General features: G+C 46.2%; 1 protein-coding gene across 5 annotated transcripts; it reads left to right on the forward strand.

The window, feature by feature from the left end:
• The first annotated feature begins 1,697 nt into the window (after positions 1-1,697).
• Positions 1,698-26,702, forward strand: LOC8024790 (EGF domain-specific O-linked N-acetylglucosamine transferase). Of its 5 annotated transcripts, none has more exons than XM_029977846.4 (16): positions 1,698-1,716; positions 11,106-11,269; positions 12,945-13,036; positions 13,787-13,895; positions 14,238-14,338; positions 15,492-15,596; positions 17,405-17,511; positions 18,030-18,133; positions 19,844-19,930; positions 19,987-20,058; positions 20,116-20,199; positions 21,677-21,745; positions 22,565-22,651; positions 22,728-22,819; positions 23,626-23,728; positions 25,210-26,700. In XM_029977846.4, the coding sequence occupies exons 2-16, from the start codon at positions 11,135-11,137 to the stop codon at positions 25,372-25,374; spliced, it is 1,512 nt and encodes a 503-aa protein (XP_029833706.3). In that variant the 5' UTR covers positions 1,698-1,716; positions 11,106-11,134; the 3' UTR covers positions 25,375-26,700. The 5 variants fall into 5 exon arrangements, with proteins under 5 accessions (XP_029833706.3, XP_042142789.1, XP_029833687.3 ...); XM_042286855.1 differs by lacking the exon at positions 1,698-1,716 and adding an exon at positions 3,666-3,692; XM_029977827.3 differs by lacking the exon at positions 1,698-1,716 and adding an exon at positions 9,631-9,823 and having other exon boundaries at positions 25,210-26,701.
• The last annotated feature ends 294 nt before the right edge of the window (positions 26,703-26,996 follow it).

Genomic DNA, 26,996 nt, shown 5'->3' on the forward strand with positions numbered 1-26,996 from the left:
TTTAATTTCGTCAAAGGTGTATTTCACAGGTCGGTTTTTTCTTGTAAAATTACAAAGCGTAGCTCTCTTTTTGTAAAAAAAATAAGGCCAAGAAACTTGCTAGGGCTACTGCCGGCAGCAACGGCTGGCAGCAGTGACTTGAATCACCATATATGGGTGATTTCATATCAAATCGTGCCGGCAAAAAGGGTCGAATTTCTAATTTCGCTGAAAAAAAATCTATGTTATGGCGTCGTCTCTAAAAATGCATTAGCCACAAACCGGAAGTTCGTCAGATTTTTCGTTTTCGACTTACGAATTTTCAAAGAGGCCGCGGCAGAAAGCAGTGTTTTTCACATGCGTCGTGGGTCGGATGTTTCGCTCAACCTCCCGCCGTGGATTTTCAGCCCACATTATATTAACTTTTTTCAAGCACTCTGTGAACACATCTGAAAGGCTCTAATACAATAACACAATTTTAGGCTTTTTTCTGTTTTTCTGTAAAAATGTCAAAAACGCCCTTCCGGTCAATTGTTGACGAACTTTGACAACTAATTACTGGCGATCTACTTGGGTTACATTAATATTTTTTATGTCCACGGAGAGCCCAAAACACTCTCTTTATATATAATATAGAATGACACTGTTTTATAAAATATTTTTTGCGGGACATTTACGTTAATATTATGCGAAAACCAAAAAGTACCATTTTTGAAATCGATTTTCTCAAAAAACCTATTTTTAATTTTTTTTATTTTTTGTTAAAATGTAGATATGGTAGTTGTCTACACGAAAAGCAAGTCAATAAAGTGTGTAGTTTGTTTGTATGTTCTATATTTAAGCGTCAATAGCGTACAAAAACGTGTTTTTACGACTCGAAATTGACTTACGCCTTCACAAACGGTAAAACATTTTTTGCCAGTTTTCAACGTTCCCGAATAAAAATGAAATACAGTAGTTCCACCCTGTTCTATTTATTGATTAATTAAATTTTATTATAGGCGGCAAGATACATTGGAGGAGTTCAAAAGAGAAAGCAACACTTCTAAACAGATCAGCAGGCGTCGTAAATTTTTAATGTGTAGAAATCGGCCGACGTCGTATTGATTCGGGGCCTTCATTGGCCTATATGAACGTCCCGCCCTTTCGGAACCAGCAGATGACAACGACCTTTCGCGCTCGTTGTGTTAGATAGGACGGCCCGTGACAGTAAAGCGAGCAGCGCACCCCGTGTCACGAGGAGTGAAATGGTACGATTGTGTCGTTGACGCGGCGAACATCTCTCTCCGCGGAGATCAGATAACACCGAAGGGTTATCTCTTTTGGAAACAGCAAAGCCCGGAGACTGACATTAAAAACGAGCGTGTTGGTAAATATACTTGTGTTTATTCTGCCCGGAGACTAGTTGGGTCGAAGTCAGCCTCCTTCTTCTTCCGAGATGAAAAGTTAGCGCCGGCTGACGTGTTCTTTTGAAAAAGGGAAGGGGAAAGAGAAAGTTTGAGTAACTGCAGTAACTACCTCGAAAGCTCCTCTCCCGATATGAGGCTCGAGGCATGTTACGTCACGGTTACCTTCTCGCGCATCGCTGCTCGAATCTATTCTTCAGTTTGTTCCGCACAGCTACTGTTCCGCACAGCCGTCGTGGATGTGCGCAATAGAGTGAAGAACACATTTGAGCATCATCTGGACACCGTCATCCTGCCAGGCTCCAGTGTCGTGGGACTGGACTCGGCATCGGTCAGTTGACTTTTTTTTTTTTTTCGTCTGTGTTTCTTCCTTCCGCTGAACTTTGTTTCTCGGGAACGGTTTTGCTGAACGTTTTTTTTTTGTTTTTTTTTTAATGTTTTATGACTAACTGTTTGTTAGCATTGTTTAGTTAGGTTTCATTCGTCATGGCGTAGCGGCCTAACGGTGCTGTAGAGGGCGTGTACGCGCGCATTCGGTTGTGTCCCGTTTAGGGAATGCCCAGAGGAGTCGGTTTTTGTTCTTGCCATGTGCGGCTGAGGTTTTTCGTCTTTATTCAATCTTTGTTTCTTTGTCTTACCTTTACGTGTCGTCGACTTCTTTGTCTGACTCTCCACCAGGCGTGGACCTATCGCCTTGCCACCGCTCAAACCCGAACCTTTCTTTTTTTTTTTTTTTTTTAACGCAATTTTTGTTAAGATGGGGGTTGGGTAATTTTATTTTTATTTATTTATTTTTATTTCCTACCCCTCTCCGTGACACTTTCTCTGTGTGTTTTGGATCGTTTCTGTGTCATCACTTTTGTGTATTACGAAAGTGAAAGGATATTTCCTGGTGATCTGTGCGATGTGCGGTAAACAAACCCTAAAGCTTTTGGTTTCGGAAAGAATTGTATATAATATATCAATGACGCGGTGACTTTCTATGCCTTAGTAATATGACATCTAACCTAAGAACAATCTTTTAGCTCCACCCACAAGCGCATTGCGCCCATCTGAAGTGCCTCCGCCGTCGAGAAAGTAGTTCGCTAGCAACGTTGCTTTTTCTTCCTCCAGGAAACGTGTCTTAAACTACTACAATATTTATTTAATTCATTCAGGACATTTAAATAAGTTAGAATACGTTTTTGTCAACGAAATAGCTGTTTAGTAAAGAAAGAAAGTCATGTCCAATGTACCGTCTCCCCAATTCATTTTCTGTCCAAGATACTGTCTAACATACCGTCTAACATACCGCTCAGCAGTGCTAAGCCTCGCGCCCGCTTCGAAATTTTCGTTGGCGATAGCGTCGCTGGATTCTCACGTTGTCGCGCAAAAACTGCTGCAAACGCAAGCCGATACCATTAAGATTTCGTGGCGTAACCTCGGGCACGTAAAACACGGTGCAAAAAAGCAGAATAATTGTCACGAGAAACTAGCGTCGCGTTGCTAAGACCAGCAGCCATGTTGAGCTTTTTTTTTTTTTTTTTTTTTTTTTTCAAAAGGATCGCGATTGTACCACGGAATCGTGACGTCATGAAAACGATTGGCTGGCGTTTCTCGGCGTAGGATTACATTTTCCTCTGAGAGGCATTTCCGGTTTTTTCTTAGCTTGCAACCAACGTTACTAAAACACTCAGTTGGGAAACTCGCCGTCGAAACCTGGGCCGCTGGCGTCCACCGAGACCGAGCTAAATGCGACAACAGCGCCACTCTTTTTCGTTTGTCTGTACTATGGTCCCCTTGAGCTTTTTGAAAGCCTGTTTTTCGCGTAAAAACAAACGGGAAAGACTCTTTTTGTATGAAATTTATTGGAGTTTAGTACCAAATGATGGGCGCGTGATGTTTTTATCATCTTTAGTTCGCAAGGTTTTGCGGAACGATTAATATTGTTTTTATAAAACCATGCCTCAGCGGGCCTTTCAGGTAGCGCGTCCCGACCTAGGTGCATTTTAACTTCAGTACTTCAACGAGGCGCGTCCGCCGGGGAGGCGGAGGTTCACCCCTGTCAAAGCCAAAAATAGAAGTCACGTGCAGTTTCTCGAGTGGCCGCTGCGGGGGAAATGGTGGCGTTGTGTTCGTCATTAGCTCGGTGCTCGGAGACAGATTGGGGCCATATTTTTAGGGCTGTCTCTATGGGAGTTTCCCAACTGAGTGTTTTAGTAACGTTGCTTGCAACCGACTATAGTTTACAGTCAAAGGTTTATAAATCGAAACAATACAACGTCTGCGCCTCTTGGATATTGAAGGTCTACTAGGCCTGCTGATTTGGTGAGATATGTTTCTCGTGATTTCCCGCTCTTATCAAAACATAAATAACTATTCAATACCACGAAATACGTTTATAATTGATTACAAACGCAGACAAAAATTAAAAAAAAAAAAAAACGTTTTCACAATTCATAGAAACGCACTGGTCGCTAGTCTGACTTAGGTCTTGCAAAACGAAAACGGCTTTTTCCGATATTGAGGCTTAAATATAAAACATACAAACAAAATACACACTTTCTAGACTTGATTTTCGAGTAGACAACTACCACATCTACATTAAAAAAAAAAAAAAAAAGATTGAATTTTTGAGAAAATCGATTTTAAAATTGGTACTTTTTTGTTTTCGCATAATATTAACATAAACGTTCCGCAAAGGATATTGTATACAGCTCAGTAATATTTTAATATATATAAAGAACGTGTTTTGGGCTCTCCGTAGACATAAAAAATATTGATGTAACCCAAGTAGATCGCCAGTATTTAATTGTCAAAGTTCGTCAACAATTGACCGTGGTGGCATTTTTGACATTTTATAGAAAAAAAAAAGCAAAACGCCTAAAACTATTTCATAGTATTAGAGCGTTTTAGATATTCTCACGGAGGGCTTGCCAAAAGTTAATGTAATGTGGACTGAAAATCCACGGCGGGAGATCGAGCGAAACATCCGACCCACGACGGATGTGAAAAACACTGCTTTCCGCCGCGGCCTCTGAAAATTCGCAAGTCGAGAACAGAAAATCCTACGAACTTGCGATTTGTGGCTACTGCGTTTTTAGAGACGACGCCATAACATATATTTTTTTCAGCGAAATTAAAAATTCGACCCTTTTTGCCTGCAAGATTTGAGATGAAAACACCCATATATATATATATATCCTTTCCCGCAGAACACGTGGACAGCCAATCACTGCTGTTTGCGGAATCAGCTCAGCGAGTGACAATGCCGAAACATGTTTAGACCAAAAAGCGAAGTCTGTGATGTAGCATCACGCAATTCAAGCGTGATGCTACTGTTCTGTTCTAAAAACCACTACCCATCCTTATTCATCTAAGAAGCACAAATATAGGTACCAAAACCGTCATTTTTGCCTTTTATTTCGCGTCATATGGCCTCGACATTTTTAGTTTTTTGAATAAATTCGGGGAATTGACAGAAAGTATACCACCCAGGGATTTTTCGGATATATACTTTTTGTATAGGGGGAGAAAAGGGTAATCCAGGAGAAAAGCTCACCGGAGAATAGCTCACCGGAGATAAGCTCACCGGAGAAAAGCTCACCGCAAAACCGGCGGATGCGGAGAAAAGCTCACCGATATTTTTTCTTCTTTTTATATAAAGGCTGTTGGGTCGTGCGTAACATATATAATTAAAATTCGTCAGCTTTGTAAAAAATAAAATGTCCTCTTTTGTAATATTTGTTAAGCTTAACGGGTATACATCGCTCGCAAATTAATAATTACGGGCCAGTGTTTTTTGTGGCTTACTCTCTAGGCAGACAAAAGCCTAACTAAAATCTTTATAGGAAGCGAGCAAGCCGGCCGTGTCGCGGCGGTCGCCTATTGTTCGCCGCGACCTGGCGGTAGCCGCCGCAGGAGCATCGGGCAGCAATGGCGACGAACAGCACGGCGGACAGTGTCCCCGTCGTGATTACGGCGGAATTTAAGGCAGTTACGAGTTCGGAAAGTTCCTTCGGAAGCCGGTGCCGCCGGCTCAGAATCATCGCGAAGTACTAGCAACGAACAGCACAGAGGACAGTGGGCGACTACGAATCCGGAAAGCTTCTTCTGTAGCCGGTGCAGAATCATCGGGGGGAAGCAGTGGCGATAGCAGCACAGCGGACAGTGCTCCCGGTGTGATTACGACGGGGTTTAAGGCGGTTACGAATCCAGAAAGCTTCTTCCGTGGTGCCAATATAACGAAGAGAAAACTGTTTCACGAATCTGGCCGCATGTTCGACGTGAAGGAGGTCCGTTTCGACGAGCAAGTGGATGTCACGGAGCGCCGTACTCTGCAAACAAAATTAAGCGCGCCCGCAAAAAAATTTAGTTGGCGTTGAGTGGACTGCGGTAATTATGTACGTTTATTTCTGAATCAGCTTGACAATAACTGGGCGATTTTTTTTTCGCGCCGTTCCGCGATTCTCTTTACTATCTTCCTGTAGGCTGATGGAAACATCCAAGGGTAGGCTTAGGAGGGCGACCGCACTCCGCTTCTCGATTCCGGTGAAGTATTTGCTGCATACTTTAGTTTGCCGTCGGTGTCGATGCTGTTCCATCGTCGCTAGAAGAGAAAAAAAGTTAATTGTATTATTCGTCAGCAGCTTAAACAAAGCGCGAACTGGAAGGTAAGAAACACCACCAACCTGTATGGACGCATAAGTCGTACCCAGGTCGCGCAGTACTCCGCCTCGTACGGCTTTCAAGAGACGATGTAGTACTTCGTGCCACGCGCGATCTTGCCGACCACGCAGCAATTGTTGCGGCTTTCTTGGTGCGGAATAGCCATCTCAGAAATTACAGCGCTCACCCACTACAACGCACAACCAACGCAGCGACTGGCGGAAGATGCCCGATGCAACGGACCCGTTTGCCGCTAGGGGCGCCCTGGTCGGGGCCTGAATTAGATCCGCACGGTTCCTATGATCTTGAAGAACAGGAAAAAGTTAAAAAAACCTAAAAATCAAAGGTGTAAATGCCGAAAATCCAAAAGTGCACGCGGAACACCGCGGTGCCTGAAATTCTCTTTGAAGCTATTGTTAACATTTGAAAACAGGGTAAAACAGTCAATAGGATATCGAGGCTTCTTTCTTCCACGGACATGTACGCTTTCTAACCGTTCGTGCTTGTGTTTCCACCATAGAGATCATATACTAAATCTAGAGGAAAAGGTCCGCCATTTTCCCATACATTCTGGCTGCCGCAAGCGGCGGACCATGCAGGCAGACACTCTGGGTCCCAAACACGGTTACATCATCAGAGCAGTTTCGTGAACTTCAACAATCCACGAACTTACCGGTGGAAAGATACTCGCGTTCCTTTCGAAGGTTTCTTTTTGCATAGTGCGCAGATGTACGGCCTCGCGTTAACGCTAAACTAAACCATATACCCGGCTTCGCTGGTGGGGCGCGGCTGGGCGCGGTTGAGGAATACGAAACCGCGCAACCACCAGATTTCCGAGATTTCGACAGAAGGGAAGTTAATGCAGCGTAATGACTTTATTGCTTTTTATAAGCGTTAGAATAGCTCAGAATTTAGTTTACAACGTTAAATTATCACTGTTTATATTGCTGAGAGTTTACACTCTTCGCGTTTACCGCGTTTACCATGGCAACGTTGCTTTCTTTCTCTCGTGTTCTGTCGCTCTCTTTCGCGATCGTTCACTCGGGACCCAGGATGTCGGCGCACGGGATTTGCCACTCCTCCTCACCCACCTTTACCCCCCTGGTTTCCACACGTTCCCTTTGTGTGATAGGATGGATGGATGAATGAATACGGCTGAGCCCTTTGGATCGGGCGGTAGCTTGCGCCACCTAGCCATTTTGTTTTACCATTTAAGTTTAGAATTTAAATGTGAAATCTATATTCACTCCGCAGTGCAAAGAAAGCGAGGCTACGAAACCCCCTTGCCATCAGTGAATAAGAAAGTGTCCTTCTACGGTGCGCCACCCATGACCTTCAGAGGTGCACACTGTCTCCGTTGTTATTCGTGAGCTATATAAGAACTAGTCATTCGTAAGGTAGGTAGCGAATTGGGCGAATTGGTAAACGTTATACACGATGAAAACCGCTCAAACGACGACGACGGAGTGAAGACAACAAACACGACACGACGAAGCTGTTCTCGCAACTAAAGGTTTGTTAGTGAAATCAACAGAAAGAAAACAGCGTAGCCGACACTGATTACATTAACAAACATCTACTTATCTATTAGGCACCACACAATATTTGGACCTCAAGCGATTCACCACACCGCTATTCATATTAGCTCCCAAAAAACAAACCTCTTTATCTGACAGAGCTACCGACGGCGCACTGTCACTTGTCAATAAACTGTTGCCTTTTTTACCGGTGTACGATGTTCTGATTTTATACTTGCGGCTTCATTAATTTACAGAATGGGTGATTACTAATTTCTGAGAAATTAGTAAATATGCCCAATGAACCTCAAAAATATTACAAAAACGAGGACATATTTTGAAATGAGTGACGAATGCGAATTGCGTTAAATTGCCACGTTTAACGCAGAATCAAGCTAAGCTAAAAAAATATCGGTGAGCTTTTCTCCGCATCTGCCGGTTTTGCGGTGAGCTTATCTCCGGTGAGCTTATCTCCGGTGAGCTTTTCTCCGGTGAGCTTTTCTACGGTGAGCTTATCTCCGGTGAGCTTTTCTCCGCCGCCCTGGAAAGGGGGGGGGGGGGGGGTGGGGGGGGGGGGGGGGTGATTCATCCGAAAACACGGAACCCTAGCTATCGTGCAAGGATGCAGTTTTTTTTTTTTTTTTTTTTTTTTTTTCATTTGATGCTTTTACCACCTTCGGGCACCGCTGTACGTAGGCGGGCTTATCAATGCAATTTCAACGAGCAGGCCAACTTTTTTTTTTTCTTTTTTTTGCGAGAAAGTTTAGTGCGCAAGTATGCTTATTTTTTTTCTATTATGCTGATGTAATTTAGAAGTCCGAATTCTAGAGGTCACTTTCTACATTCTAAATTAATAGCATGTAGCATTACTAGCCTTGAGTCTCTCGCTTATTTAACCTAGAGCACTATATAGCTCCTTCGGAGCAGAGTAGCGCAATCTAGAACGCCGTCTCTCGGCGACTAGCGGCGAACGCCCGGAGGTTCCAACTGCGGTCAGAAATGCATGGAGAACGTGAGAAAATCGTTGTTTCTTGAGTTTTGTGGGGATGTGCGGAATGGAAATCATTTTTGACATAATAATGAAACATTTTAGAATAATATGCGATAATTTTTGTGCCATACAAGGACGTAACTTTTTTTAAAAAATTGCCTGAGCGGCATCATGCAGCAGACGACACGGCGACGTCACACCATTCACGTGACCCGCTCCGGCCAACCCGAAAAGCCCATCTCCGCTGCGAGCAAAAATCGTCTGCTTCGAACGCCATTGCCTTGGAAATTGCCTTCTCAAAATTTGCACACGCATCCGATATTATTAAAACGTTGATAAAGTGTTTAGCGCTTTACTAACTTCACAACAGGCTAGTTTTGAAAAATGTGAACTCGCCGTTAGTTTTTTAATCAGCCCTGTTATGTCGATCTCCATGTATTCTCCCATAGGGCGGGCCGCCTCCTGGAACCCTGAGTACCACGTGACTCGCGCCGAGCCGCTCTGTCGGCCATGTTGTCGGCAAAACACGGGGTTCAAAGGATTGCGCTACTCTGCTCCGTAGGAGCTATATAGTGCTCTAATTTAACCCATGCTTATAACTCGCCGTTCTCCATTGGTGTTCGAGACCTTGGAACGCGGGCCCAACAAACATGGTCGTCGGAAAACATGTTTGTTGGAAGTATAGCCCGCGTTCCAAGAAAAGCCTCGTTTCTTACAAACGTGCACATTCCAAACTGGTCAAGAGAGGTATAGCGCTAACATGTCTTCAGGTAGCTCTTGCAAAAAGTTGCATGGACATTAGTTTTGCTCAGCAAGTAAAAAGGTTCGAAAACGTAGGGTACCCACCGTACCCACCTAACCTAGTTTCGAGCTGATCTAAAAACCTACTTAAAAAAAAAGAAAAGCCTAAGAGGGCAGCCACACAAATGAAAACACTTTAAAAAGGGGGTTGGGACATTGTTGGGAAGGGGTGTGTTAAAACAAAATTTATGCAAATTTTAGAAAAAAAATAGATGACGAAATGTTAGGCTAGGTGGCGCAAGCTGCCGCACGTTACAAAAGACATAGTAGTTACCATCTATCTATTCATTCATCCGAAGGGGAATGTTGTCACATGACCGCGATATTATCACGTGACGGCCCTGTACCGGCGTGGAAAAGGCAAAAAAAGAAAACAAAAGACGTCCACCGAACACCGAAGCCCTCGAAGTTACAGGTTACAGGGTACTTCAGTAAATTACCAACCACCGAAAGAACGTTCATGATGGCAAGGTTCACACTTGGTGAGTGCAGCTCTCACTGAACGTTTAAAAGCGGTGCAAATTTTGCGCGCGGGCGTCAGCTGTTCGCAAAGGTGATGTTACCTCGTGCAAAGCTGTGAATAGCGTATTCATGAACCTGAGAGCGGTCACCCCGTCAGAAACGAACGACTGGGACATGGCTTTCTGTTCACCGCTTGGCGGCTGTCTGGTTGCATAGAGCAGGCGCCACGAAAATATTTCGAAGCACGCAGAACCAAACAAAAACGAGTATTCAGTTGCAGATTGCTCGAAAATATGGCGCCATATCCTTCAGTTTTCGAACTCCTGGTTTGAGAGTTTTTCAGCATGTCGTTGTGGGGGAGCGGCGCGTACAGTGGGTTCCTTGACCTACGAAGCTAGATCCTAATGGGCCTTTTTCACATAAAGGCGGCACCAAGTGGCAAATGCTCCCAACAACGGTTGTTAGATGAAATGGGAGCTGCGATACCCTTCCTGCCTCCTCAGCTGCTGATCCGAGTCGCGGAAGAGGCAGGAGTGGTCGTGCAAACCATAATTGTAAAATTACCCGAGACTGCGGTGACGACAGGAAGAAGGAAAGACTTCTTTCCTTCTTCCTGTTGCTTTTCTGTCGCTACACAGTCTCGGGTAATTCTACAGTTATGAACTTGCACCAGCTCACTTGCACCCTCACGTTTTGTCCATTAAATACTTCAAGACGCAAGTTTTGCCCCTCCCGCCTATTCCCTTCATCCTTGCTCAAAATTGAGACTTCTCTCCCTCTTCCTGTCTTTTTTTTTTTGTTTTTTGTCAGCGCAGTCTCGGATAATTCTACAATTATGAACTTGCACAAGTGTCGTGATGTAGGCGAGTTGGTTCATGGTAACGGAAATAAACAGCTTGCAAAAAATACACAAGGAATAGGAAGGTGCGAACGACACAAGCGCTGAACTTGCACAAGTTCACATGCGCCGTCACTTTTGTTGCAAACCATTCTTCCGGACGCCAACCGAAGTTAGAGCTTTTGCCGCTGCGAGAGGAAGGCCAGCGCACGTGCAGAACCCTGCTTGAAAAAGGTTAATTGTTGGCTGCCTTGAGCTGCAGTGATCTACATTTAGCTACTGACGCGTCACTTCTGCACCCATTGTAGCTTGCATTTGGCTCCCGAGTTCTCGCTAGAAAGCTTCTGCCCTTCCTAATGTCACCCTTATGTTTTTTGTTTATGGATTGAAACGCCAGGGACACTCTTCCTGTGGTGAGCCGGACAAAGAACTGTGTTTCTTTCCTTTTGTCTCCTCTACAACAGGTTTCACCCTGGCTGTAATCACTGGCAGAATGTTTGCGACTGTCGTAGCCACCGAGCGAAGGCCTTACGACGTTCAGCTTCCTGACGAACACATGGCCCACTTCTTCTATGGACACCCTGCAGCGCGTCAAAGCTGCATCGAGGATCCGGCCTGTCCTTACAAGGTAAAGAGAGACTGCATTATCAGAGTCTGCTGGAGAGCAGCTTCTACATTGTTTCCCAGGAATATTTGCTGAACATTTTCATTATATAGGGTGTACCTAGTGGAGCTTGCGCTGTAAAATGAGCTGGAAAAATTGGTGCCTACACATAGAAAGCTCAAACTTTCATCAAATGTGCACTGAGGTGCTCGGTATTACCTCGTGAAATTTTAGGGCATAATTTTCTTCCTATAAAAAATGAGACCAAGAAACTTGCCTCCTTTTGTAATGCTTTTAACAAGCCCCAAGATCTAATTTTTTTTAACCGTCTCAAACATTTTAAAAGTATGTGGTGAAAAACAAAAAAAAACACCATTGCGAAAAAAAAAAAAAAAAATCTGCTGCGCAAAAGAGCTTGTAAACATTTCTGTTCTCCCCCAATTTAAACTTCTCGCTTGTTTTTTGTTACGTTATTGGCGAAGGCATTTTTAAAAGCACGAAGAGGTGCCGCAGTAAGTGTTATTGTCATTCACAAAATATCTTTCTTTTGCGACGACTGTAAAGGTTCTACAATGCTGACTTAAAAAAATCAAAATGGGAGACCAGAAGTGTTAAAAAGTTGGCCGTCTCTTAGCTTTTTCTTCATACTTTTGACATGGCGGCACCTGGTAGCTGTGCTGAGGGCATCGAGAAAGGTGCGCACAATGGACCGGACAGGTTTTTGTTTTTGGTGCCGGGTGACCTTTTGGATAACGTCTTGCACTGCACCTTTGCGACGTCGCCCCTCATGCTGCTCACCAAGGGCTGCTACACGTCGTTTCCTCCCTTACATCTTTAAAAATTGTTTTAGACCGACAAACAATGCTAAAAAATAGAGGCACTGAAAAGTTATGCGTCGTCTGCATGTGAAGAAAGGTCTGGCGAAACACTCGCGCGTGTGGCCATGAATAATGAGGGGGAAAGAGAGAAAATAAAAGGACGCTTCCTGTTTGAAGTCATCCAAAAAGGCAAGGAAGGCAGCATTTCGCTAACTATGTCGTGGATTAGGGTGGGCGTTTCAAATCAAGCTTTCTGAAAATATTTTTTTCTCTGCGGATGCGCAGTTTTCAAGCTTGATATCATTAGGCTACCCCGGGAAATCACTTCTAGTCGTTTGCAATATTAATAAAAAAAAAATTTGATCTTGGGGTTTTCAGTGGCCCTTTAAGGTGAAACAAATAATGAATGAATGCCCATGGCAGACATGTTCGCAGACAGCCTAGTTTGTGATTAATGAACTTTGGCGCCATCTCTTGATGGGTGCAGCAAGCAGACAACAAAGTATGTTGTCTAATCGCTGCGCCTTTTGGGAGACGGTGCCACAAGTTACGTACCTCACTAACTCGGTCGTCTTCCTAACACATCCGCTGTTCACTTTGGCAAGTTTGTATGTCTCATTTTCCACAAGAAGAGAACTACGCCTTGAACTGGTCACAAAGTAAAACTGACCACCTCAATAGACACTCTGTAAAATTACAATCTTTTTGAGTACAGGCGCCGATTTTTCCGACTCTTTTTACAGCGTAATATCTACTCTGTGCACCCTATATTTGTAATTTGTTACGACACCAGGGCACTTGGGAGCACTTGCTACAGTGAATTGCCTGCACTTGTTGCAACGTTTTTTCTGCAATCCGAGACTGTATATTCACACTGCCAGAAACAGGCGAATGCGTCGGTGTGTTGGGGCTACGAGCTGGGCTGCGACAGGAGGAGCGAACCTGCTACTTGCCCCGGGAGCGCCAATGGATGGTGCGTTCCTTTCTCAGCTGGTCTTTTGCGGCGACTCTTTTCGTGTTGCAGGGAACAATAAGGATTGCAGATGGCTATTTGAGGACAGTCAGAATGCGTTGTCTGGATGTTGTTTTCGCAGGTCTCTGTTGTCTGAAACTGTGAGGTAAAATATCCACATTTCCGAAGCACGAGTGCATGTTAGGGAGTTTTAGTAGATAGTCCCAACCTCTCAGATATCGACACCTAAAACTCCACTGAGGCCTTTGCGCATGCATCGTACCATTATCGGGATCGTTATTGGAGTTATTGGAACAATTCACTAAAACTCCCTATTGACTTACCGAGGAATGTCCCAGTTACAGCGCTCATTCCTAAGAGTACCGCACTACAAGATTCAGAGAAGGGGCACAAGGAGTAACACACATCTGGCCACAGCAGATGTAGGCATACGTGACGAGGTATTGCTGGGAACTCGACCAACAATGCTGCAGGCATTCGGGCTTTCTTTTTTTTTTTTTTTTTTCGCGCTTAAGGCATTTACAATTTCTTTTCTTATAATTTTATAAATTACAGGTTTGGAAACCTATACATCTTCAAAATGGGGTAGTCTTGCATTGAAATCTGGTCCCAGCCCAGCGACACCTGTGCCCCCGTTTTGGACAAGTGGGGCAGAGCAGGGCCAAATGCCATCTAGGAAGGACTAGCCCGTCGAAACGCCGAACATCTCCATCGAGACTTGCGGTAACGTCTGCCCTTGCATTCTTCCAGGGCGGAGGGCAAGGAGGCACAGCTGAATCTCTTCTTCGACCAAGGGGACTTTGGGTTCATCCGCGAGCGGAGAAAAACACTCAGTCTGCTCTGCCGTCCCGAACAGCCAGTGAGCGGGCCCACCCGGGGCATTGGCCATTTCTCCACCTTAGCAAAATTGTACCAAATAGAATAGACAACTCTCTTCTGGCACTTTATGCGGTGGGCTGCATGGCTGAGTTCGGTCAACCTCGTCACTTTGGCATGGAAGTTGTAGGGTAGGGGTCTGTGCGGGCTGGAATAGCCAACCACGAAAGGTTGGCCATTTTTGCCCTTCCGTTTAGCTATCGGTTTAGCTGCAGTGAGCTGATAACATTTAATCGAAGTGCTGACTTTGCACACTGACTAAACTCGCTGGGCTTTGCTTCTTAGAAGACGAAGGAAGTTTATGCCTCACCTTCTTGCTTTCGAGGGAGACTCTCTGCTGGAGTGCGTCCGTCACATGGAGCTCTGCCGAGCCAAGAACATTCGGATGGACTTTGAGCGACTCGTCGGAATGCCGGAGCCAATGAAGTAAGCTGTTGCAGCTGTCTTTTTGTGAATTGGGTTGGCCGCGTTTGATTTTTGCACTGATCGTCATTGAGGCAACTTGTCATTTACTCGACGAACATTCATACAAGTTTTTTTATAGCTGGCTGTTGTTGCATTGTTATTTTCACAAATGAACACTGGTGGCACCAAATGTACTCTAGTTATTGACAATCTCTCGTGCCTCGGCGTCACCGAGCAGCGACAATAGGCCACGCTTGTGAGTAAGCAATGCTCGAGTTTGCTTGGGTTTCCAAACGGCGGCTTTTGCTGTTTGTGCTAGCCAGCTAGTTGTTTCTTCGCCTAATGAAACAACCGTTCCAATGAAAAGCCACTCTTTGCCCGCAGCGTGGCATGACTGGGCAGCAGTTTTATTTGCTATACAAGAATCGCATCAGGCATAATGAGTCCGCCCGACGTCAATGCCTCAACTGATTATTGGTGGCGGGAAATTTTCACGACCCTTATGGGGAACGGATGGGCCACAGAGGCATTAGTTTTGTGATTACTGAAGTTTAACTTGACTTGTGAATGCTGACGTCTAGCACACTTTGCCAAAATGGACGCACAGATCCCTGGCAGCCCACATGGTCCTGCAGACATCCTCGAGTGTCTTAAAGTTCCTTGGTCTTTTTCAAGGACGGTCACAGGGCACGTGATCTGCCGTGCTCCCAAAAAGTAGGCCCGTGAAGAGCCAGAGGTCTTTTCGCTCCTAAGTGCTGCAGTCACACATCATACAGAAGTCACTGTGTTTGCTACAGACATAGTGACAAATTTAGCCATAGACATGCATGGCCGAAGCATGTTTATTTCATACATGTGTATGTTTCAAACATCTCTGCAGACAGTTTCGGTATAACCAGTGTGACGGGACTGACATACAGGGAAGAACCATGCCTCTGGCAGCACCTGCAGACTGCCTTCCGTACAACATATGAAGCAGGGTGATTGCGGCTTTAGGCTTACAGACGACTGCTGTTTTCTGGCTCTAACAAGTTGATCCACTGGAAGTGGTTGAACATTGCGACACAGACAAAGGACGGTTGCAGTCTTTCGGCATTCCTTGGCAGAGGTCGGCAGGGCTGCGGCCTCGGTCGCAAGGGCGAGCTGTAGCGTGTGTCGGCCCCATCTCCCGCAGGTACCGAGAGGACGTCCTGGGGCCCGGCCTGGTGGGGGGCCGCTGTCGACTGGACGGGGCTTCGCTGCGCCTTGAGGGTGGCCGCAAGAGCCCGCTCCAGTCCTGGTACTTCCCCCGTCTGTGCTTCGACTGATGGGAGGCTTTGACTGTGCCAGTGTCTACGGCGTGTACCTCCTGATTTTTACGGAGTATTTCAATGAAAATATATTCAGTGCATTGCCGAACGCTTGGCCTCTGCCCAAATGTGACGCTACTATAACGGTCTGGACCGGATGGCAGTTTCAGAACAAACCGTTATCTCATTCAAAAGTTGCGTGAAGTTCTGAAAATTTTAATGGAAAAATGGAGTTTGTTCTTGGTAGCACCATTTGGCTCCATGTATTCGAAGGCACCGTTAGCCACACATTTTTTCATTGAAAATGTAAGAAAATAGTTTAAATTTTTAATAAGGTAATGGCTACCATAATATCCTGGTAGATGCCCCACCCCCGAAAGATAATGCACCCCCGTTTTTGGCATGATTTACTATTTTTCCAAAAACACCAAAAGATGGCCCACTTCTATTAACTCCAGGGCCTTGTACAATGGTGACCTCGGCAGAACTAGCGTTATGTTACTTAGCAACGGTGGGAGATAGGTGAACATCACTGACTTGGAAGAGGTCACAAAATTTAAAACTGACATTTTTCTGACTTTCTTTATTGCATGCCGAAAGTTAGCTGACTATTTATCTTCACTCAATTCGCTTTCGATTTTAGGTGGGCTATCTTGGAATGTTGCGGTTGTTTCGAAACTTCGACGTGTGGTCTGGTCTGCTAGCGCTACTTTCGGGTAGTAAATGAGCGTTTGGCAATCCATTGTTTATTTTTGCGCCAAAAAAAAAATGACCCGGGGGGACACACCTTGTATACAAGGTTGTGTGTAGTGGCGTGTGACGGTAGTTTATAGATGAAACCTTGATATGCTAAAGTGAGATGCGGAATCGGTCGGGTTCGGCAGATGCCCACTCGTGCATGTGTAGGCTTGTTACTTGAGACTTCCCGAGCGAGTTTACCACGCTGTTCCTGTTCGGCCGAGCGGCACGGCAGGCTTAGCTCGTCTCTTTTTTATTCTGTACTTTACACCTGCAGGCTCCCAGTTACCTAGGTGATAACTAAATTGAGCTGTTGACTAGAGAGCTTAAAGGTGCACTAAAGACGCTTCTGAGATTGTCTGTTCTTAGTGATAACTCGCTCTACGGGCTCCAAGCATCCCGTAAATCAAAACATTATGCTTGTGCAAAGTCTGTTTCCCTGCTAAAAATGTGACAGAAGTTTGTGCCATGCCCCTTTCTAAGCGGAAATATCTGGAGCACAGAATTCAGCAGAGGCGTCGGCGGCGCGACGACAGCTGCGCGCCGGTCAATCGCCAAGCAAAGGAGCCGGCAGTGGAGGCACCTCCGCTGGATTCTGCGCTACAGATCTTTCTGCTCAGAAAGGGGCATGGCACAGACTTCTATCATATTTTAGTAGGGAAATAGATGTCACACGAGCATAATTTTTCAATTTCAAGGATGCTTGGAGCCCGTAAGAAAAATTTTGACCAAGAAAGGACAATCTCAGAAACGTCTATAGTGCACCTTTAAAGTGCCTGCACGTGTGCTCTGTTACACCTTATGTCAGACAGCAGAAGGTGCCACGAGCCGTCGGAGCCAAGGCAATAAAGTGCTAGTTTCACGTGACCTTCGGGAGGCACGCAGCGACACACAGTGACGCACAGGGTGCATACTCACGTGATAAGTTCACGGCACCGGATAGCCTGGGATGGCTCGTAGCGCTTTCCGCGGTTTGTCGCAAGGTGAAACGGAGTACAGAGACCAGCCCAAGCCTGCTCACCAATTGCTCGCAGCTGATGCCACAATCTCCATAAAAAAGGTATGCGGAGCTGGGACACTTCGAAGAGCTGCCCTCCGTGCCTTCCGGGGAAGACGGATGCGACGTCGTGTTGGAGCGTCCGACGGTGGTCATGAAGCTTGACGCCAGTGAGTGGGGTCCGCGAGGATCAATTATATTTTTACGCGTTTTATTGACCAATTTTTATGGCATTCTGCGACGTTTGGCTGTAACAGTCAGTTGTAATGGCTGGCTGTAATGAGAAACTGATGCCGAAAAGTGTAACGTCTATAGGGAACCCTAAAAATAGACTCAGTCCCTCGGCAGAATTAAAACTTGCCACCTTGAGATTGTGAGCAAAGTGCTTGGCCGACTGAGCTATTCAGGGTTGGCAGTTGGAGTGCACAAAAACAAACTCATTCGCGCGCCGCGCGAAGGCGCGGTCGTGCGCTTTGTGCCATCTCGTGGCCCGTGTCAGAAATGAGAGGAAATCTTCGGCAGGCAGAGCCGTTCGGACGTTCCTCTCTTCTCCCCTGGAAGGCCCATCACATGCTTACCAGTCTTTGTCTGCATGATAAATTTGTTACAAGACCTTGACGGCTGGTTGTTTTGGGGCCGGGCGTAGGGGACAAAAGTGGTGAGAGGTGCACTTTCTTGTCGTGTGCAGCGGTGAACATGTACCATCACTTCTGTGACTTCGTCAACCTTTACGCCAGCATGCATTTCAACAACACGTTTGGCAGGGATTTCGACATCCTGCTTTGGGACACGGTGAGTGGCTGGCAGAGTGTTGTAAACTCGTCGAGACGAATATCTTTGTGAAACAATCGAGAAGCACTCGAGCGCAACTTGCCACTCGTGTGTGTCACGAAAACGAACTTGGAGAGAAAAGTTTTGCTTCATGCAACACTTTCATGCTTGCTTGAAAGCAGACAGTTGTGCTTGCTCTAGCCTTTACTCAAAACAGCTGACAAAGGAGTTTCTCGGGGATGTTTTCCTTTCTGGTGACACTGGAGAAACGATTAATCGTAATGAAATCAATGTATGCCAGGGTTTCTTCCTGTTGTCTCGAAGAGTCATAAATATTGTCACGGGAGATAGTTGGTGAGGTGGCAAATAACCGGGAAAACTAAGCTTGTGACTGTGCAAGGTTGTGCCTAAAATCGGTACAGTTATTGGTGTGAATGTCAGTATGATAGCAGGATGGAACGCTGACGCCAGATTACCTTGATGCTGCAAGCTACAGATTCGATCGCTGGAAACATTCTAGACAAGAACACACGAATGGACCGGAATGCAATGTGTCGTGATCGAACTGGGGCATTCCAGAGAACAAGGCGGTGTAAGAGCATGGGCTGAGTCTTCATACTTGTTGTGCAAGAGTTGCGGTGACATCAGAAAGACGCCAAATTCTGATTGGCTCTTATTGAAGGGTAGTGGGTAGACCTCAAAGTAAGCTGCCTTGAGGTGTACTCACTACCTTTCATTCAGAACCAAACGGAGCTCGGCATTCGGACGTCCAAAGAAGCAGACAAACTTACAATCCAGATTGGATGGATTCTTTGGCTTCCCCTTTGTAGCCGGTGGTCACAGAACTTTGGATTCTGGATCTAGCCAGTGGTCCCTCTGCCACTACCCCTTCTGATGTCTCTTCCGTCTGTGTCTGCCGTTGCCTGACTTCTCACACTCCACCGTGCTTTCCCCCGTCGTTGGGTGTCCTGCCACCACACCCCCAGTCTCCTCTTCATCACCTCCACCGTTGAGCGAATGTTCTCCCGTCGCTGCTCCGGTCGTTTCCCTCGTTCATCCAGTCCCTTAGCCGTTTCCGGTTCTTTCAGCAGTCAGTCCACAAACCGAGCAGGCCCTCTCCTGTCCCTCTGTAAATTTGACTCTCCAGACCCGAGTTCGTAGGGTCCCCATGCTGGCCTTTAGAGAAGCCCACTACGCCTCGAGTTGTCATAACGTCTCTTCTCCTCAGTGGCCCTCTTCTCTGTGAAGTACAGTCTAAGGGAAGGTTTGGTCTCCATTCTGGCTGTCCACCTTCTCATCTCTGCCACCTGTATAATTTCCCGGAGCTCTGCGGGTTTGTCTCTGCTCCTGCTTACACACTCGAGCCAGTTTGCCTGAAATTCGTAACGCTGCTGTGGTCTTTGTATGCAATAGATCCACCTGGTGCCTCTCTCTTCGAATATGACGTAGCGCAGCGTACAATGAGCCCGGTTGTCCTTCGGCAATCCATAGAGACGGCTTTTGTAGCTCGCCTGGGATCTGGCCCCTCTCGCCTCAAATGTAGACCAGCCCAGGTCCCCCTGGCCTCTCTCGTTGGGCGCTGCTTCCGTGACCATCAGGGCCATCCTTCCCACATCTCTCTGCTAAGCAATAACAGTAGAACTTACGTTGCCATATTTTCTTAGTTTTGTAAGTTAGATTTGCTGCCTGGGCATCCATCGTAACCGTCTGCATGCACGCGCTCGTTTGCAGCTCCCATACAGGGGCAACTTTGCGCCCATGTGGCGGGCGTTCATCGACGGCGAACCGAGGACCCTGTCGGAGTTGAGGGGCCGCAAGGTAAGTCCCGCCACCCCGCTCGTTTGCCAGCTCGGGTCAGCGTGGTTTCCCCGCAGGTCTGCTTCCGCGAGGCCCTCTTTGCCTTCCTGCCCCGCATGATCTTCGGACTGTACTACAACATGCCCCTGGTGGGTGGCACTTCCCCACCGGTCCGGGCACGCACGCTGAAGTCGCCCTCTCTGCAGGTGCCCGGCTGCTCGGGGAGTGGGCTCTTCCGGGCCTTCAACCGGCACGTCCTGCACAGGTTCGGAGTCACCGCCAAACCGCCTGTAAGCCCTCTTTCTTGACGTGTGGCACAAGACTGCGGTACTGCGCCTACAACGCGTCTGCGAGTGTGACTAACGCCCTGCACTGCCCAATCATTCGAAATGGCAAAGAGTTACATCACGGGGTCTGGTGTGTCACGTTGGTTGGTGTCGCAATCCTGGAGGTTGGTTGTATAAGTTTCCGCAAATACGCGAGCGAACGCCAGTGTCGCTGTCGTCGCGGCGTCCCAACTTCTGGCTGCCAAAGCTTCGTGGACCGTCGAGCTGGAGAGCGACCTGCAGCAGAACAAGCGTCCGTAATGTCCACGTCCATCGCCGTACCGCCGCCAGAAGTGCAGCGGGCAACAGCATGATGGATTTGTGATAATGACTGGCGAAAATGAAGGAACTGCAAATAAGGGCACGGTAAACGCACCAGTCGGAGACGCATTCCAGGTACCGTAGTTACGGTGCAACCCACATGGCTGTAGCAAGGTGATGAGAGACCTTGTGTTAACTTTGAACGTCTTATGAACAGCTTGCACTCGATCGACACTTTGCGACAGGTTCGGCCCAAAGATTGCTTTTGATTTGTGTAGGTCATTTATCCACCCCATACTTGTCCGACCCACGACGGTGCCACACAAGCTTCGTTGCTATGGTAGTTTTAATCAAAGTAATTGTGGTCTTTTGATCACGCAAGGAAGATGAAGGGTAGCGGTTCTGTATGGTGCCATTCGTGTTATGCTATGCACTCATAGAGAGGCTGTGAGCGAATTTAATACCTTAACTCCCCACACTCTTTACAGGTTAAAAAAGAAATGTGAAGCTAATTTGTCCTTGGCTTCTTCGCTGACTTCCGGGACAAAGAATCTGTGTCCCTGTGCTTTTGGCCAATGGGAATTTAACTGCAGTTTCTGGCTGCAGACGGTTACAGACAGTGCCAGCTTCGCTCCGTGGGACAGCTAATGCTTTCGCATTAATATTTACAGGTTTCTTTTACCGCACAAATAAATGAGACGTTCCCAAACGCTCATTCTCTGCCAAAATGTAGTGCTAGCGGTCCAAACCACGGTACAAAGTTTCAGAATTAACCATTACCTTATTAAAAAGTTATATAATTTTCTGAAAATTTTAGTGGGAAAATGGGGCACATTCTCGGTAATTAGTGCTATTCAGCTCCCATGTATTCAAGGACTCCATCAGCCGCCATTCTCCCAATAAAATTTTCAGAAAATCCCTTAAATCGTTTTAATATTTTAACGGTTAGTGCTGAAACTTTGGCATTTAGTTTGGACCACTAGTGCTACGTTTGAGCGAAAAATGAGCATTCAAGCGTGCATAACTTATTTTTGCTTTGAAAACAACAACAAAAAAAAAACTTCTGATTTTTGGGAGGACATCCTGTACACCTTTTCAGAAGAAAGTTTGAAAGCTCGAAGATCTGCAGAAGTAAGGTTTGCTCGCCCTTTAAATTGGGAGTTTCCAATTCCTTCCGCAGGATGGCGACATCCGTGTGACACTGCTGTCTCGGAAGACCAAGCACCGCCGCATAGTCAACGAGCAAGAGGTGAGCGCCTTTCTGTCGATGAAAGCAGGGGCCCATTATAAGACACCTAAGAAGATAAAGCCTGCACGTCTACATAGGCATTATCTTTCTAGGTGGGACAGCACGCAGGGGAGCGGCTCAGTTGGCAGGCCTTAGCGTGGCCAGTACACTAGAAGTGTGACCCTAACGCAAAATGTTTCTCGAGACGCAAGTTTTGCACTAAAAATTTATTTTATTGGGAAAAGTTTGGTTTGTGGCATGGAAAAGAAGAGAGTGTAGTTTTAACTAGTGAAGTGAAAACGTGCATGTCAATCTCTTGTTATATCTTGTAATATCTTCAGGTATACTGAAAACAAACAATCACAGTATTCTTTAGGCTGCAGTTTGGGCTAGTTGGTTGTTCATACCTTTGAGGTTACAGTGCACAAAGGGAGACACCTAATTTGCGCAGGCACAGAAAAAGACACACTCGTGTGGGGCTAACAACTCTTTCTTAATTTCGTCGTCGTTTACTCTTTTTTTCTATACGCTTAAGAAGAAACAATTAAAAACCTCCACTACTATCTCCTCAAACTTGTGGCTGAGTAATCTAACTCCTTCCCTGGTCATTTAGCCTCTTTATATTTTCGGCTTCGATAATAGCTTCCTTTGATTACTATTCCTCCCTAGTACCTGTGTGCTTGTGCAAATTCTGTGTCTGCTTTTGTGTGCTGTAACATTGGAGGTAACCACAGGATTGTACTTGTGACTGCAGCGATTTTGTCTGGGAATTTAGTGTCTCAACATGTGTGCAGCTCTTGAGACCCTTGTCCCAGTTGGGAACCCTGTTTTGGTTTGCAGCTAGTTGCGGCAGCCAGGTCACTTCCAGGGGTCAGGGTTCGTCTGGTGGACTTTGGCCACTCCACAGACTTCATGCACCAGCTCGAGGTGCGCCCAGTTTGTCACTCGCAGCTCTCGAGTAGCTCGGTGCACGGCTCAGTGGGGGATTGGTGGGGCGTTGCAGGTGACTGCCAACACCGATGTTCTCATTGGAATGCATGGAGCTGGCCTCACCCACGTGCTTTTCCAACCTGACTGGGGCGTTCTCTTCGAGATGTGAGTTAATAATAATTATAATATTCTTTATTTTTTAACGAAACAATTCAATGTTGGTGAAGACAATAAAAAGAAAAGCTGTTTAGAAACAAATGTATCTCCTATTATGTAGCTGCTGCAACGAAAGGGAAAGAAACAAACTCTAATCCTGCGTGTAAAGTCGGAAGATGCAAAATGTGCAGCAAGAGGGCGCATACATTCCTCCTTATATACGATTAAAAATTTGCTATCTTTATTAATTACAAATAATTAATTAGCGAGACCCGCTACAATTAGCCATCTGGCGGTTTTTTGCAACTCCTTCGTAACATTATGCTTATCTCGCAGACATTGGCCTATTTGCGGCCAAATAAATAGCAGCCTGCTGCCTTCTCTCAACTTTCACGTGCGTCTGCGTTTCAGCAGATACCCCCATTTGTTTTATCCATGTTCTCGGGAGAAAGTGCGTCCAATCACTGGAGTCTTTCAATGACATTTCACCAAATACATCTTTAGATGCTTTTATTAACTTAAAACTCTATTTACTCATCATAACCATATCGCTTTTTTATCTGTGTGTTGTGCAAATTGTATATTCGCGAATGGCACATTCGTGATTATAAAAACTGTTGAGCCTTGCTCAAGGCTCAGTAGTGGATGTAGTTTCCAGTGCAGTTGTGGCAAATCTGCCAATGTAGCGATGGCAGATGATCTTGACATCTTACGACGATAAAGTGAACAAAAGAGTAGCTGATGCCAGACAGGCATGTGCAAGCACGTTTTGGCTGGTAGCAGACTAACTGGGTCACCCTTGTATCAAACGTTAGCTTTAACTGCGAAGACCCCGGCTGCTACTTGGATCTGGCACGACTGCGTGGGGTGGAGTACGTCACCTGGGAGGCTGCTGACAAGCTCCACCCAGAAGACGAGGTGAACACTTTCTGCCTTTGACCTTGTGGCTGCTCAGCACGTGGGCCCCTCTCTGTACAGTCCCCAAGCGCCAGCTGCATTGACGTGGCCAGCCAGCGTTTGTTTGCTACCAGCTTTTACGCTGGTAGCAAACAAACGTTCCAAACTGCCCTCTGCAGTGGACACTAGAGCATAAGTTCTCCAATTGAATTCCTAGGAACCCAGCGGTTCTTTAGAGGTAGAACCCTTATGCGATCCTCAGGATACCCCCATGTCGAAGCTTTGCAGAGTACCCTCCTGGGTTCCCCATGTTCCCAAATTTCCTCGACCATTCCTGTTCCCAGGTAAAGTGTTCCACTTTAAGTGCTAGTTGAGCAGGTCTGAGCCACTCACTGATGCATAACTGTGAATCGGGCACTTCCTAGTATATCCACATTATTGTTTACAAAGTCTGTAGACTTCTGCACCGCTTCATTGTGTCAGTCGTTCAAAGCAGATCTGGGTTCCTCGGGACCAAAAAGTTTGAGAATGCCCGGCTTAGAGTACTGTCAACATCCCTGGCTCGTGAAAGCTGCCATTTTGCTGCCTAGTGCAGGGCGGGTGCAATTCGTGATTGATGACTCAAACCGGCCAGTTCTCGATCAACGGTTTTCGGGCGGAAAGAAAGTGAATTTCGAGCCGCAAATTGTGTTCCGGGTAGAGTGGCTCTTGCATGTCATGTACAACTAAAAACCTGGGCGAGCATAAATACCCTGTCAGTGTCCAATTAAGGGTGAAGGTGGTTGGTCACAATGTTGATATGGTTTTAAAACTGAGCAAAAACACAGAGGACCAGTGGAAGAAAAACACGGACACAGTGCTGATTTTTAAAATGTTGTAGTTACAATTGGAAAATCTATTTCTGCATGGTGCAGCAAGTTAAACATAAAGAGAACAGTACAGACACAAAAGCAATAAACCGGATAACATTCTCCCCTCATGCCAACACATGCCTACACATACTTAACCAGCTCCTTATAAAATCAACCTCGTCACTTGCTGTTAATCAATGCAGCCAGGGTCATTAAAACAATTTCAGCCAATAGCGTGCCCTTATTTTTGCCCTATTTTTACCAACTAACGACCAAACTCCCTACATAAATGGCTCTGGACGATAAAACACACTGGTGCCATCTGTTGGGCAGCTGTGGAACACCTTCAGTGTCCGCGTAGTTCCCCTTTTCTTCGAGCATCATGCTTTCTTTCTTGGCTCGAAAAACCTTCGACAATGTTGTAATTGATAATTTTTCGTAGATAGAGTATGTACATTTGACCTGGCAAACGCTGCAGAACATTTGCTCTAGCGAAATGTAGTTCTAGGGTCACTTCGTAGATGACGCCAGCGTGCTCTCCCTTGTAAGTGCGAACTATATATAGCTCGGTCCTAAGTAAACACTGGCATTTGAATGGGCCCTAACTGCTCGCTGGATTCTTGCTGACAGTGTCGCAATCTTCTTCCCTAGGGCCACCATCCCACCCTCGGAGCCCACGCCAAATTCACCAATTACCGCTTCGACGTCGGCGAGTTTCTCCGGTTGTTGAGGAAGGCTGTCGACCACGTCCAAGCGTCGCGACCTCGCAGCAGAGCCCCTTCGCGATCGTCGAGTGTCGTACATGACGAAATGTGACACCGGCAGTTGCGACACCAAAGGCATCCATTGGAACGATCTGCTTCTGACCGCTGCTCATGGTTTTAACTGTTTGTGGGACGAGACCTCATGGCCTTATTGAGGCCGTCGTGCCACAAAGAGGAACCTGCAGGCCAAGGTGTCTGACAGAATCTCGTAGAGACCCCACGTGGAACTGCAAGAAGAAAGCACGAAGTGCGTCCACGAGTGTAGCTATGGTGCCTGGAACGCGTTTCCGACAGGTGTGCTTACGTCCTCGCTTGTGGCCTCTCGGTTGCCTCCCGATGACGTCGCGCTCAACTCATGCTTTTTCCCTCCTACGGTCCTGGCGGTGTTACAGCGGCGCTGGTAGTCGTGGCAGATGCCCGTTCTGCTTCAAGTTGCTCTTTTTGCATTGTATTCTGCAGAAACTTTGGCAGCTACGAGTCGGAACGCTGCGACGACGACGCTTGTCTTAGCTCGTCATTTTGGCCGGAACTTGTATGACCAACCGCCAGGATTGCAACGTCCGGCAGCAGCTGCGACGCGATACTTGGGGACTACTTTGATTGCGCGGGCTGCATGGGGCACTAAACGCACCAGTCGAAGATGCCTTCACACCCTAGCGTGGCTGTTGCAGGTCGTCGAGTGAGGGGAACCACGTTTAAAGTACTATAGCGGGCATTGAAACACTTCTGTGGGTGTCACTGGAATATGCGAGCTGACCCTCTAAGTGCAGAGTGACTTAATCTGCAAGTATCCGTACCGCAAATTTGATTTTTTAACTAAAAACGGCCATGTAAAGTGCAGAAGACTGGGGACTTGGCTGAGCAGCTTGCTGGATTTTAGCTGCCAAACCAAGTGCTTTGCAAAAAAAGAGCTGATGGAATTTAATCGTGTCATATGCATGCTTCAATGCCGTGACAAGGTGTCGTACTAATCATGATGTAGGAAATCCGAGACTGGTAAAAGCAGAGAAACTTGGTCGAAGAAGAAAGACAGGGGAAAAGTATGTCTCAAGATGTACTTTTCTGAGACATACTTTTCCCCTGTCTTTCTTCTCCGACCAAGTTTCTCTGCTTTTACCACAGTCTCGGGTTTTCTACATCATGATCAATATCCACCAGCTCGCCTGCGCACTCACTGTTTATTCATTGTCGTACTACTATGAAGTCTGTTTTTCAGTCAACTTTTCGTTCACTACACCCTGTGATACTAGAGGTTTTTACAACGAGGCAGTTGGAAGGTGTACTTTTACAGCACCTGCTACGTCATAAATGTGAAATTCTCAATAAAAACGAGCCTTATTCTCAATAAAAATGAGATGTTATTCCCACGGTGACTTTACGGTTGCCTTCCAGTTGTCCCTCTTGCTTGCACGCAATGATGCAAAACCACAATGGCCTAAACCTCCAAGTAAGTATGTTCATTTTGGTTCGGGCTAGCACATATTTCTAGAGCATTTCGATGAAAGTATAGGACAGTCCAAGTTGGAAATCAGGAGTGTGATAACAGGTACACCCCACTAACAACTGCTTACTAATTATTAGTAGCTCGCCAGTTTTGTCATGGGTATGGACAAAAACTAACAGTTTCTTATTATAGAATCGTAATAAGAGCATTTGTATTGGCAGGCTAAAATA

The sequence above is a fragment of the Ixodes scapularis genome, unplaced genomic scaffold, assembly GCF_016920785.2.
Source record: "Ixodes scapularis isolate PalLabHiFi unplaced genomic scaffold, ASM1692078v2 PGA_scaffold8__174_contigs__length_109621045, whole genome shotgun sequence".
In the NCBI taxonomy this organism is placed as follows: domain Eukaryota; kingdom Metazoa; phylum Arthropoda; class Arachnida; order Ixodida; family Ixodidae; genus Ixodes; species Ixodes scapularis.